Here is a 14,116-nt window from a genome sequence, read left to right as displayed (position 1 = left end):
TAGGTTTGTACAATGGCACATATATGACAAACAAAAATTACTTATTATTAGTAATAAAAATTATTTAACTAACTACTGAAAATTACACTTACTGCATGCATCAATATAAGATGAAGTTGAAATTTTTATATTTATACATAATGATATAACTAAAATTTCTCCAGCAAACTAAAGCTCAAATTGTTGATACAAAAGTATTAACAAATTATGGTTTAGTTTGTAGAAGAAATTCGTTATATTGTAATGCATAAATATAAAAATTTCAATGAATATCTTATTCTAATATTATATATATATATATATATATATATATATATATATATATATATATATATATATATATATATATATATATATATATATATATATATATATATATATATATATATATATATATATATATATATATATATATATAACATTTTTGACAAAATTGTTACACTAGATAAACCTTTTGATATTCCAATTCTTCTTTTTGTGATTTTCTCTCTGTATTTTTTTTAAACTTTTTTTCTTTTCCAAAATTTTCGTTTTTTGATAGTAAATCTTTTCGCTTCATTTCATTTATTCTAAACTAATACATTTTACTTTAAGTGAATTTAAAATCAATACTTGTTTAAAAAAAATTTTTCTAAATAGTATTAGGAATAAAAAAATTGTTCTTCTCATTTAGATATAATAATTTTTTATTATATTACATAATTTCTATGATATAAAAATAAATTAATTTTATATTATTCTATATAGATTAATATTATTCTATATAGACTATATTATGGTTAAAGTTTATTTAACTTTATAAAAATGTGTAGTAACGTCTAAATTGTAGAATTGCTCTTAATACAAAAATGTTGTTATGACTATAATTTAAAATACAAATAACATAAAATACAAGCAGAATCCGCATTTATGTTTTAAATGATAATGTTAATGCACTTTATGTCTTTTTAATTATAACCCATATTACTTGTTAAGAAATATAAACTTGTGCTTCATTTAAACAGTTAAATATAAGTAAACTATTCACGCATGGACTAAGACTTTAGCATGAGAGGGCTTAGCATAATAGACTCCTACTTATTAGATTTTTATGATTATGATCATCATCATCACCATCTTCAGCATCTTTTTTTCGCGCCTGCACGGGTTTTACGGGAACGGGACAAGCAAAGGAAAAAATAATTATGCCCACGCACAGTGCACAATGGGCCAGAATTCACTTTTACTGGACAAAATTCATAACTAGTTTAATAATAGGGCTATATTCACTAACATTAGCATGAGTACTAATATCAAGTCTGCGCTTTTTATGAAGGTAAACAATTTTTATTTCGTTGCTATGAATACCTTTATTTTGCTTAGCAACAACCTGTTTTTGTTATTTGCAGATATTTTACGAGTGCTATATTCACTCAATTTGGCATGAGTTCTAATATGGATCACGTTTCTTATAAAAGTGATAAATTTTTATTATTTAGTTGCTATGGATGCTTATATTGCTTAGTTACCAGATACTTTCCTTAGTTTACCAAAGGGGTAAATTGATTTTTGAATAATTTTTATCGGATTTTCTGTATAGAATAACAATTAAATATTTAGGTAAATAATGGTTTAGCAATAATAAAAACAAAAAATTGTGGAAGAAAACATTGTCAACATAAAATTTTACCAAAAATTATAAAAAAAGAATATCGTTTGAAGATTGTTTAAATAATTGTAAAACATCGGAAGGAAATGTTTTATGATTTGTTAGGTGTGATGTTGATTAACACAGGGTCACTGGAAACTAAGAGTCTATTGGTTTGATCAGTATTTGTTGCTTTACTGTCTGTTTTTCGGCTGAAATTTTCGCGATAAGATTTGATTATTTCTAGCCTCTTGAGCTTCCTCACATTACTTGCTTTATCTGTATTTGAAATATTCAAAAAGTCCTTGGCAGCAATAAATATAGATTCACCTCTTAGTTTTTTACTAGTAGCAAAAAATAATTCATTGGATGAATGAGATTCAAGTATACCAGATGCACACCGTTTTTAAGATTTAATGTAACTATCATCAAATGTAACTGGTTTTAAAACCACGTTTACTTGCAGTTGGTTCATTGTCTTTTACTGACAACTAAGTGTTCGATAAGCCAGTTCACAAACTTCTTTTCAAATTTTTGACAGTATAGTTTGCACATTTCCACTTTTTTTATAAAAGTTAACAAATCGTTGAACAGCATGCCTAAAATCAACGTCTTTAAATTCAGCACTTTTTGGCTGAACAAATTTCTTCAGTAATATTTTGTTTTGAAATACTAAGATTTTTCTTTTGGAGAAAATTTTGAAAGTCAAAGTTTAATCAACCATATCTAAATAACTCTTCTAACAAATATTTTGTATTTAAAAGTTTAATATTATAATATATATGCCGCGTAGCGTACTTATTCTTGTTAGTAATTAAGTTACTACAAAGTTTAGTAATTAAAAATAAAAGTAATTAAATCACTGTTAGTGTTAGTAATTGAATTACAAACAACTACCGAAATTATTGTTGCTATGCTATGCAAGGTATCCATAGCAAAAACTACCGAAATTATTGTTGCTATGCAAGTAAGGTATCCATAGCAAAAAAAAAAAATTAACCTCATAAGAATTGTGAATCTTATTTTAATACATACACCCAATATTGTGTACTTAGCGCATATAAAATACTGTAAAAACAACGTTAATGTAAAAATTGGTTGTTGCTATGCTAAATTAACTACCATAGCAACCAAGTTAAAACAATAATAAAATCTGAACGGGGATTTAAGGGGACGAGCAATCAATGGAAACTCGATTAAAGCATCATATAGCTCAAATAAATATAAGACAGCACGCGGCAAATTGTGGTAATTTATTAGTTATAGTGCGGCAAAAAATATACTTCTTTAAGACTTTTTTTTAAAACCTGTGATTTTCAAAGTATAACTGAGATAACATGCTATGACAAATTTTATTTCACACAAATGTTTTTCTTATCTGTAAATACTCCAAAATTACATGTACTAGTTTTTAAAACGTAGATGTAAATAAAATATCACACAACGTTGATGTCACCAAAATTACTAATTTATATATTTTTTTATTGTATTTAATTTCAATATTCAAATGCTCAAAGTCCTGGTAACTAAAGGATTTAATAAAAATAAACTACCAATAATTTTCTCCTAATATATATAGATACTAAAACTATATAAGTTTTAAAGATTTGACAACTAAAATTTTTCCCATTTTGTTCACCTACTGGCCCACTGTGCAGTGGTCTGAAAAACTCGATTTTTGACCAAAATTAAAATTTTGATGTTTTTATGCTGTTTCGATAATGCTGAATCCAAACCTGAAAACAGTTTTCGTTTTAAATGTTTTGTTGCTTAGATTTCGCAAAGTGGCCAGTCAACACTTTTTTCCTTGTGATTTCATATTATACCGCATTTATATATATATATATATATATATATATATATATATATATATATATATATATATATATATATATATATATATATATATATATATATATAAATATATATATATATATATTTAAATGGGCTGCAGTGAGGGAGTGGGGAGGGGGTCAAGGGCATAGCCTCCCTTCCACACAAAGTATTTTTTCATACCAAGTCAAAACTATTTTTTTTTTTAAATGTAGGTGATGAATTCCGTTTATTTTTCACAAGTTTTTCATCAATATTTTTGAATAATAAATAATAAAAATTAAAAGGGAAAATTCCTAAAATTAGTCATAAATATTTTTTCTTGAAATTCTACTATTCTAATTTTCAGTTTAATAATCAACCTAAAGATATTTAAGCCAATAGATTAAATTAAAAACTATAATATAAAAAGTATACGTACAATATGGAAAAACAAAGATATGATCAAAAATGTGGTATAAAAACAACACAAATATATTGTCAATACGGTATTGTTTGCAATGAATATTAGTTCCTTTATTTTAATTATCTGCAGCTGATTTTTTTAGGAACTATTAAGCGATAATAGATGTTCAAAATATACTATAAATATGTTTTAATGGCGGACTTTGCATTTTACATCAATTTTAAATTTACTAAAATAATTTTTTAAGTTTTTTCATCTTGCTAAATATATGAAATATTTTATAAAAATAAAATAAAAATGAATATTTGAACTAATTTTAACAGTTTAGGTAGCAAGTACGATTATATAAAAAAAAATGTTTTTGAACATGTATTTGTAGAAACAAAACAAAAATAGAGACACTACACCTTTTCAAGATGTAATTGAGAACGTGAAGGTTGTAATTAAGAAAAGTAAGTTTCTCAATTACAACTTACGTTTCTTAATTACATCTTTCATGTTCTCAATTACATCTTACATTTCTTAATTACATCTTTCATGTTCTCAATTACATCTTACGTTTCTTAATTACAACTTTCACGTTCTCAATTACATCTTGAAAGGTGTAGGTGTAGTATTTTTGATAACATAAATTAGGTAAATTTTGGGAGCTTTAAAGTTGGTTTAAATAATTATATCTGCAACTATTTTTTTTGTGAATAACATATGCATATTAGGATTTAATAAAATCATCATGATCAAGTCATGAACTTGATCGATATGATTAAACTGAAGGAAGAAGTTGAAATTGAAGAAAAAACTTTTATTTTATGCTAGTTTCAAACATAAATAATTTATGCAAGTATACAATAATAAAAAATTATTATTATTTCAAATTAAACCCTATACTATTACTTTGTTTTCAAAATCTATACATATGTGCATATAGTTTTACTTTTACACACAAATGAAAAAATGTTGTATTTTTGCAAGAAATTATTCATCGATTTTTAATCGCTCTTGGATACAGTTATTGGCTTTTCTTTTAAGAAAAAATGTGAAACCCATATATTTTTGAATAACCTTGATAATGTTGTGTTTAAAAATAATAACAATAATAATAATAATAATAACTATAATAATAATAATAATAATAGTAACAAAAATTACAGGTTTTTTTTTTTTTAGTTTTGGCAAAAAATCAAGTTTTTCATACCACTGTGCCACATGATAATTTTTCCTTTCCCAATATTTTATTTCTAAGTTATTTTATGTTTTTTAACTGTTACCCAGTAAACGCAAATTGGTTCAGAATTGGCCAATATTTAGTCGAAATCGGTTGAAAAATGGATAAAACGTTTAGCGACCTATTACACAGGTCAACAACAACAAAAAAATTTTTCTGGTGCCGAGCAAACAATTTGTTTTTTGTATAGCATTTCTCATTTTGATTTCAAATATGTAACTCTTTTTTTACCATCAGGTCAAGTTGTAAAGATATTTAGGTTCAAATCTTAAGTATTTAGGGTAAAGTCCCTAATATTGTCGAAAAAAAAGTTATTCAAAAGTATGTCAACCTGGGTCTCAAAAGAAGCGTATTTTCATAGAGATTTTAGAAAACATAAATATTTTTCCTTAAAATTTATTAACAAAAAAATTATGTGAAAAAATGCTAAAGACTCTTAAAAAAAAATCAACAGAATGTTATTCTCCAAAATACTTATTTTTATTACAAATGAATAACATTTTTAAAATTTCTATGAAAATACGCTTCTTTTGAGACCCAGGTTAACATACTTTTGAATAACTTTTTTTTCGACAATATTAGGGACTTTACCCTAAATACTTAAGATTTGAACCTAAATATCTTTACAACTTGACCTGATGGTAAAAAAAGAGTTGCATATTTGAAATCAAAATGAGAAATGCTATACAAAAAACAAATTGTTTGCTCGGCACCAGAAAAAAAATTTTTTTTTGTTGACCTGTGTTATTGGTTAAAAATCGACGCTTGATTTTATATATATATTTTAAACTTTTTATATATACGTTTACTAAACGTCGATCTAACGTTTAGAATATCGACTTACATTAGTCAATGTTGTAAACCTTTAATCGACCTTAATTAAACGTAAACATTTATAGATTTAAAATCTACGCTTTAAATCTTTTAATATATACGTTTATTAAAAGTCGATCGAACGTTTACAATATTGACTAATATAAGTTGTTATTCTAAACGTTTATTCAACGTTTAATAAATGTATATTATACTATAATATAGTAATATAGCAATTGGTCAGAAGACTCACATAACAGCTTAGTCACACGGTTTAAATAGACGTAATTAAAACGAAATTAAAAACTTATTAAAAAAATTTTTTTATTGGCCTAATATTTAAATTAGACTTGCGTTTTCAAGATACTTTTCCCTTCAACAACTGAAAGCAAAACGACTGATAAATAAATAATAAACGAGGTCGGATGGGCCATTTTAACTCATGAAAGTTAAAAAACTTTTATCGCGACAATCTACCTTCCTAAACGCCAACAAATCAATGAACTCCGATGTTTTAGAAATTATTGATGGCAACATTGACACAGTTAAAAAAATAAAAGTTGCTGGTCTCTCGTCAGGAAAGTCTTGCTGCAAGAACTTTTTTTATAAGTTTTATAAACAGTTTAAATTCATTTTATAATATGATTATAAAACAGTAGGTAAAACAGTAGGCTAGTATGATTGTGTAACAGTAGGTATTCATCTTTGCAATAATCAAAATAAAATAACTAAATATTTATTTTTTTATTTTAGATGCAATTTATTTACATTTGTTAAATAAAACTGGTGGAACAGAGCTGGTAAAAACCATATGTTATGTCGCGACGTTACTAGTTTTTTCTAACTTATAAGTTTATAACTATATATATAGTTTTATAAAATAAAAGTAGGAGAAGTTGAGATACAGTGGATCGAGGGGCATCGAGAGGAAGGTACAGAGGGATCGAGGCATTTTCTCAAAGATTAGAATTTTGTTCATCTTGATAATGTAATCATTTCATTAGCTCGAATATCAGCCATCTTTATTTATAGTTGTTACCACATAATTTTTGACTACCGATTTTTGGTAGGTAATTTTTGTTTTTAGCTAACTAAAGTAAATTTACTTATCGTCCTTATGTTTGTTATGGAGATCATGGTTGAAATAATTTCAAAAGTTTTTCATTCTGATTATTGATACTTACGCTTCTTTTTAGTAGTTGAAGTTTTTCTTTCTGATTATTGATACTTACGCTTCTTTTTAGTAGTTGAAGTTTTTCTTTCTGATTATTGATACTTACGCTTCTTTTTAGTAGTTGAAGTTTTTCTTTCTGATTATTGATACTTACGCTTCTTTTTAGTAGTTGAAGTTTTTCTTTCTGATTATTGATACTTACGCTTCTTTTTAGTAGTTGAAGTTTTTCTTTCTGATTATTGATACTTACGCTTCTTTTTAGTAGTTGAAGTTTTTCTTTCTGATTATTGATACTTACGCTTCTTTTTAGTAGTTGAAGTTTTTCTTTTACCAACACTGATTTCCCAAGAAATTAGACTTAAAATTAAGTTGTTATCGTGGGGCACAGTGAATTGGGGTACAGTGAATAGGTTGATTTACTATGCCCCATTAATGATCTTAAAGATTAAGTTCATGCAAACAAATTACATGAAAATAAATTTATTTGTTTTTAGTTACAGATAATAACGTTTGAATAGTTTTTTGATTTTTTACTATTTTTATAAGTTTTGTTATCAATAAAATTCTTTTTTTTTCTTCTCAATTTTCAATGTCTATTTTTTCAATTTTATACTAATCTTATTAATAAAAGTATGCCAAAAGTATAGTGTACAGTGTCTTTACTCCCTCAGCCTTAAAGTTATTTGTCTATGTCCCTATTTACTATCATTAATTCACGGCTGTGATCATTTATTCATTGTGCTCCAGTACTGGGGCACAGTGAATAAGATAACACAACTCACTTTAAACCATTCTGTGACCCGTTAGATAATAAATATTTCTATGAACAAGTACATCAATGCGTACATAAATTGACTAATTTAACTGCCGTCGCATTGAAGTATACATACATTGCCTAACTTAAATATGGATAGGCGCAGGGGAGTGTACTTAGATTGACTGAGGGTTTAGGTTTGGACAGGCGTTCTTAAAAATAAAATAGAAAGTATTTTATTATTAATTAAAATAGGGTTTATAAATTAACTTAATTTATATTAAAAAATTATTAAGTTAATTTACACAAGATTTTTAGGTGAAATTGTCAAAATAATAACTAAGAACTTATATTCCCAGTCGGCATATCTAGTATTGTAAATACTCGGAGTATTGATCACGTATAACATACCGCCGTTGATACCAGAAAAATACGCTTCTAGTTTTAAGTTTCGAATTCGAGTTCAATACCACTTATTTATCAAAAATACGTATTATTTAATATTTGATCAAAATCGGATACGATATCGTACCCGATCTCGATCAAATATCAACATATAGCGGAAAAACGAAAATCTTTGCTTTAAAGCGCATGCTTAAACTGAAATTGTGAAAGCAAAGTTTAAATAAAAAAGTTTTCATTTGAGAAATTTAGTAAAAAGTTTGTCTGGAATGAAAAGGAATAGTCAGGAATACATGAAAAGTTGTATGAAGAGATATTGTTCTGCTAAAGCAGTATCGCATATCTCCAATACAGTTACAGTACTTTTTTGTACTAAAAAAGTTATTAAAACTTTATCATAAAAATATTTATTACTACTTTTAAATTTATTTTGTTTTATTCTTATTTTTTATTATATTCTTATTTTCTTATTATCTTTATTTTATTTATTAAGTCCTAAATCAATATAATTCAAATATATTATAAATCCTATCATTTCATACCTTGCTTATTTTATTATGTTGATTATTATTTTATTAACATTTCTGCTATGCTGTTACCTTTTTTTCGTACTGTTTTAAAAAATTTAGAAAAATAAATTAAAATTTCGAGCCAACACTGACATTTTATTGTTGCTAAACGTTAAATTTTGTTATAAGGATTGCAGTTCTTCTATCTGTTTTTTGCTCTTTATTCAATAAGTATTTGATTTAAATTAAATATAATTATAATTTGATATTTTATTAAGAGATATATGTTTATATATAAATAAATATATATATATATAAATATATATATATATATATATATATATATATATATATATATTCATATATATGAATATATATATGAATCTTTTTAGATTTTTTCATGTTATTTTTAAATTTTTTGTTCGCGCGATTCACGTTATATATGTTTATAGTTTGCATATATGTTTATATTATGTTCAAAGTTAAAAATTTTTTGATAAATATATGTATGTGGTAATATGTGTTATGTAATTGTTTTATAAATGTGTCATTAAAGTAGTATAAAATGTATCTATTGTGTATATAAATATTATATGAGGTGTTTGTATATGTTATATAAAGTTGAATAAATATATTGTGTTTTATAGTTATTATGTATGTTTATGTTATGTTGTTTCCATGTTTTCAAAGTGTGCGACTTGGCAAAGGTGTTGAGCAAGATTTTGCGTAAAGTTGTTATTTATATTACTAATGTTGTTACATTTGGCTTACCTTAATGTTGGTGTCTATTGTTAAAAGTTATAAGTGGTTTTATTATTGAAACTCACTGCTTTTAATCATTCACTAAAAGCCACACAAGAAAAATCATTTTGCCGTATATACATTTTGTTTATATCTCAATTTAAATTTTTAGAACCATGAAGTACAAACATGATTTGTTTTCTAAAAGCTAACATGAAATAACAATATTTAACAACTACTAGTCTCTTATCATGACATCTTATCTCCATCAGATATATTGATTTTTGATTCATATTTGATTTTTTTCTTTGTATTTACTTATCAATTACATTTTTTCATTTCAGATTTATCATATCATGGATTTATGCGATATAAAAGAGCAAATGTATGTAAATTTTTATGAATTTTTTCTAGGCTTTTCTAAATGTGTTTCTTATTTACATTTTATTTTACAAGCAAGGTCTGCAAGCAAATTTGAGCTGAAAATTTTTTTTAGCTTTTAAGGAGAATTGGCGTTATTCTTTGTTTTATTTAATTTGTTTAAATACAGTAGTTCTAAAAAATAAATGTTTGTTTGTTTTTGGTTTTTTACTTATCTGTTTTCAGATTCTTATAAACGAGGCAACTCAGCTAAGCAAGTTTTGTTTTATTTTTTAGTTCTATTGGAAAGAGCTGAAAGTTATTTTTTAGAGTGATTGAAAAGAACTGAAGTGTTTTTTAGTTACTTCACACAGTGATACTGGTTTGAGTAAGTTTACTATTTTGTTTTATTTTATATTGGATTTACTTTATATTTGATATATATTATATTAGATATATATTTTGTGTATTTAACATGAAAAACTGACTGTAATTTGTTGACACGAAAGTTTATAAACTTAAATCTGCCTAAATTTCAGTATATATATATATATCTATATATATATATATATATATATATATATATATATATATATATATATATATATATATATCTATATATATATATATATATATTATATATATATATATATATATATAGATATATATATATATATATATATATATATATATATATATATATATATATATATATATATATATATATATATATATATATATACTGAAATTTAGGCAGATTTAAGTTATTTTTAAAAAAATATATATATATATATATATATATATATATATAATATATATATATATATATATATATATATATATATATATATATATATATATATATATATATATATATATATATGTATATATATATATATATTTTTAAAAATAACTCGATATTTTTTATTCTTGACATGTTTCGTAAAAATTTATTTACATTTTCAAAAGATTATTTTACAATAATAAAAAACTCTGAAATATATATTAAAAAATAGAAGTCTTTACAGAGAAATATTAACGGACAAAAAACTATACATAATAAACCAATATATTTATTACAAAATAACTCGGTAAATAACCAATAAAAAAAAAAAAACCAACTGTCAAAAAATATATATTTATATGAATATATATTTGCAATATTTTTGAAAAATTGTTCATAAAAACAAACATATATATATTTTTTGACAGTTGGTTTTTTTTTTTTATTGGTTATTTACCGAGTTATTTTGTAATAAATATATTGGTTTATTATGTATAGTTTTTTGTAAAAATAAATTTTTACAAAACATGTCAAGAATAAAAAACATCGTGTTATTTTTAAAAATAATTACTTATTTTATGTTATTACGACGTTCAATATATATATATATATATATATATATATATATATATATATATATATATATATATATATATATATATATATATATATATATATATATATATATATATATATATATATATGTATATGTATATAATTACTTTAGAGTAAAATATACTGACTGACATTGCTTCAATATTTTATACAAGATTGTGCATTTATTATTTTTGTTCATTAAGGTAAAAATAATTTTGTGCATTGTAGATTCTTTGTTAAATTAAAAATAATTGATGTAAATAAATATTGTTTAATATTTTTGATAAACGACTTATGTATGTAAACATATAAAAAGATATGGATTTCAATAAATCTTAAGTTTAAATAAAGTCTTTGATTAGAAAAAATCACAATTTGTAAGATTCTTTTACGCTCATTTATTCAATTGTAACAATAGTAAGATTGCTGGTAATATGATAACAGTGAAATTGAAATAGATAGTATTAGGCTCAACAAAGTTGTTAATGTAAAATGCTAATATTCAACTTTAAAATAGTTGTCAAATGAAAAAAAGAGATCTGGGCAGGATGAAATTAATCGTTGTTGAAATGTAAGAAATGTAACTCGAAGTGCAGAAAACTTACTTGACAGAATTCAGTGTCAAGCAGTGTTAATGTCTGTTAATTTGATTTTACTTTAGACACTTCAGAACAAAGCAAAGTATGAGTTTAACTATTTATAGTAACAATTAACACTTTTAAATCTAAATAATTTATTTTTTTTTATAATTTCTATCATAATTGTGTTCTTTTTTTCATTTTTTTTTTAGTTTGTCTATCCTTTGTCATCTTTTGATTAGTTAGCTAACTGTTAAAACATGGTTTTAATTTTTGTAAATTTAGTATGATATGAAATTTACTCTATTAATCATTAGTCAACAGTTAGAGAGAAGCTGGAGCTTAATTAAGAAATGCTGGAAATTAGCTTTTGATTAAGGTAAAAATAATTTTGTTTACTGGAAACATAATAAAACCAGTTACTAGTATTTATTCCGTGCTTTTTTACATTTGTTAACATGCTGCCTTGGAAACACTTTCTTTCTCTCTCTCTCTCTCTAAGATGAATGGGAGATTTAATAAAACTTATGTAATTACTGAGCTCTTACGTATTTCTTAATACCACAAATGATAATGACCATTTATAAGAAATATTTTACCAGTTGCTTGCTATTTTATGATACAGTTGCTCAAATTGTTTAACTATAATTGTCTCTTGATTGTTCGAATATTGTAATAAATAAAATCTTTTTAGTCCAAGTATTTAAGTTGATAAAATATCTTATTAAGTTGTGGTGTTATTTGCCAGCGTTACTATAGTAACAATGATACATTGTGTTGTCTAGCCTTTTTATAATCTTTTTTAATTATTCTGTAGACAGAATATATGAACCTGTCATTTCGAAAAGGACGTAAATCCAAAACTTTTAGCAGTTAGTTTATAAGTTTGAATTAAAAATTTCTGTATGATTTATGTTTTTTTTATAAAAAATAAAAAATACATAAATTATATACGTTCTTTATTTATCTACTTTTATGTTTAATTTCTTTAGCAACCTAGACATTATTTTTATAAAAATCATATTTTTGTTGATTTTGAAAAGTTTTAGTAAATGGACTTGTGCCCTTTTCGAAATGACAGGTTCATATATTTTCTGTTATTATTATCCTAATTCTACTAACAATAAAATGCAAATAGTACTTTTGTAATTAAAAATTGTAATTTTTTTTTAATGTCTTTTTTTAGGTATTTGCAGACTTTTTTTGACTTTCCTTTTCTGGTACTTGTGTTGTGACAGATTTTAAAAAAAACTCAACTGATGTTAATGCGGTCTTTATGTCGTTACCTATAAGCAATGACGTTGCTGATACGGAGTCAAAGTTAAAATATTTATAGATAAATTTGTATTTAATATTTTAGATAATATATCAAGTTATTAACGTGTTTTTATTGTTATTAATGATTTAATAACTCATAACCCGTATTACGGATTGCTAGTCATTATCATTATGTTATGAACTCAAATTAGTTAATAAAATTGTATTGAATATTCTCTGGTTATCGTGTTTTATACGTGTTTAAATTCGAGTTTAATACTCAGTAGGCGTCGTATTGTATACCTGTCTTTATACGCATCTGATGTCTATTTTTAATGCGCGTTTGATACGATAAAATGGCTAACATATATTCGTAAATAATGCGTATTCTGGAAAGTTTTAAATGCGCATGTAATACCAGGAAAATATCGTATTGAATATTCTCTGGTTATCGTATTTTATACGTGTTTACAAGAGTTTCAAATGCGAGTCTGATACCCTGTAGGCGTCGTATTGTATACCTGTCTTTATACGCATCTAACGCGTACTTCTAATGCGTGTTCGATACGATTAAATGGCTAACATACATACCACATCGATACGTATTTAAACGAGTTTCTAATGCGCATTTACAACTAAATTTGCCGACTGGGTTTATATACGCGCGTGCAACAAAGAAAAAATTAGTTGCGCGCGCGTGCGAATAATATATCTATTTGAAATTGCGCATTAGCAGAAAGATTGGAAGTAAATTTAAAAAGAATTAAAACAATTTTGAATCAGTATTTTTTAAAAGATCTAATTTGACATTTTTGTTAAAAATTTTTTTCAATGATTAGTGATCTTTAATGATGATTCTTCAGTTTCTTTTAAAGGGTGTTTGAATTAGCATAATTAAATTAATTAAGTTAATGATAAAGATATTGATTAAAATAAGTCTATTTTAAAAAAGTTGTTCTCCTCCATAGCTCATCTAATACACTGTTTGCCAGACATGTTGTTGCCAATTTCCAGTGTTTGCTAATGAACATTTTTGTCACGGATGATCTTGTAATT

At 24.3% G+C, this 14,116-nt stretch overlaps 1 protein-coding gene and 1 long non-coding RNA gene across 2 annotated transcripts in view; one reads left to right on the top strand and one right to left on the bottom strand.

The window, feature by feature from the left end:
* Positions 1-584, bottom strand: part of LOC100200700 (U3 small nucleolar RNA-associated protein 25 homolog) — an 86,078-nt gene extending 85,494 nt beyond the window's left edge. Inside the window, exon 1 of the mRNA XM_065805251.1 lies at positions 452-584. Within this exon, the coding sequence (XP_065661323.1) occupies positions 452-559 (108 nt within the window). The 5' untranslated portion in view covers positions 560-584. The remainder of the gene's footprint in view (positions 1-451) is intronic.
* An 8,641-nt stretch (positions 585-9,225) lies between these two features.
* Positions 9,226-13,183, top strand: LOC136084691 (uncharacterized). Its single transcript, XR_010640771.1, has 3 exons — positions 9,226-9,869; positions 10,142-10,232; positions 12,990-13,183. It is a non-coding gene; the product is annotated as an uncharacterized LOC136084691 (long non-coding RNA).
* Positions 13,184-14,116: the final 933 nt, after the last annotated feature.

This window comes from Hydra vulgaris, chromosome 09, assembly GCF_038396675.1.
Source record: "Hydra vulgaris chromosome 09, alternate assembly HydraT2T_AEP".
NCBI lineage: Eukaryota > Metazoa > Cnidaria > Hydrozoa > Anthoathecata > Hydridae > Hydra > Hydra vulgaris.
The sequence above is the reverse complement of the archived record's forward strand: the minus strand, read 5'-3'. Positions and strand labels throughout refer to the sequence as shown.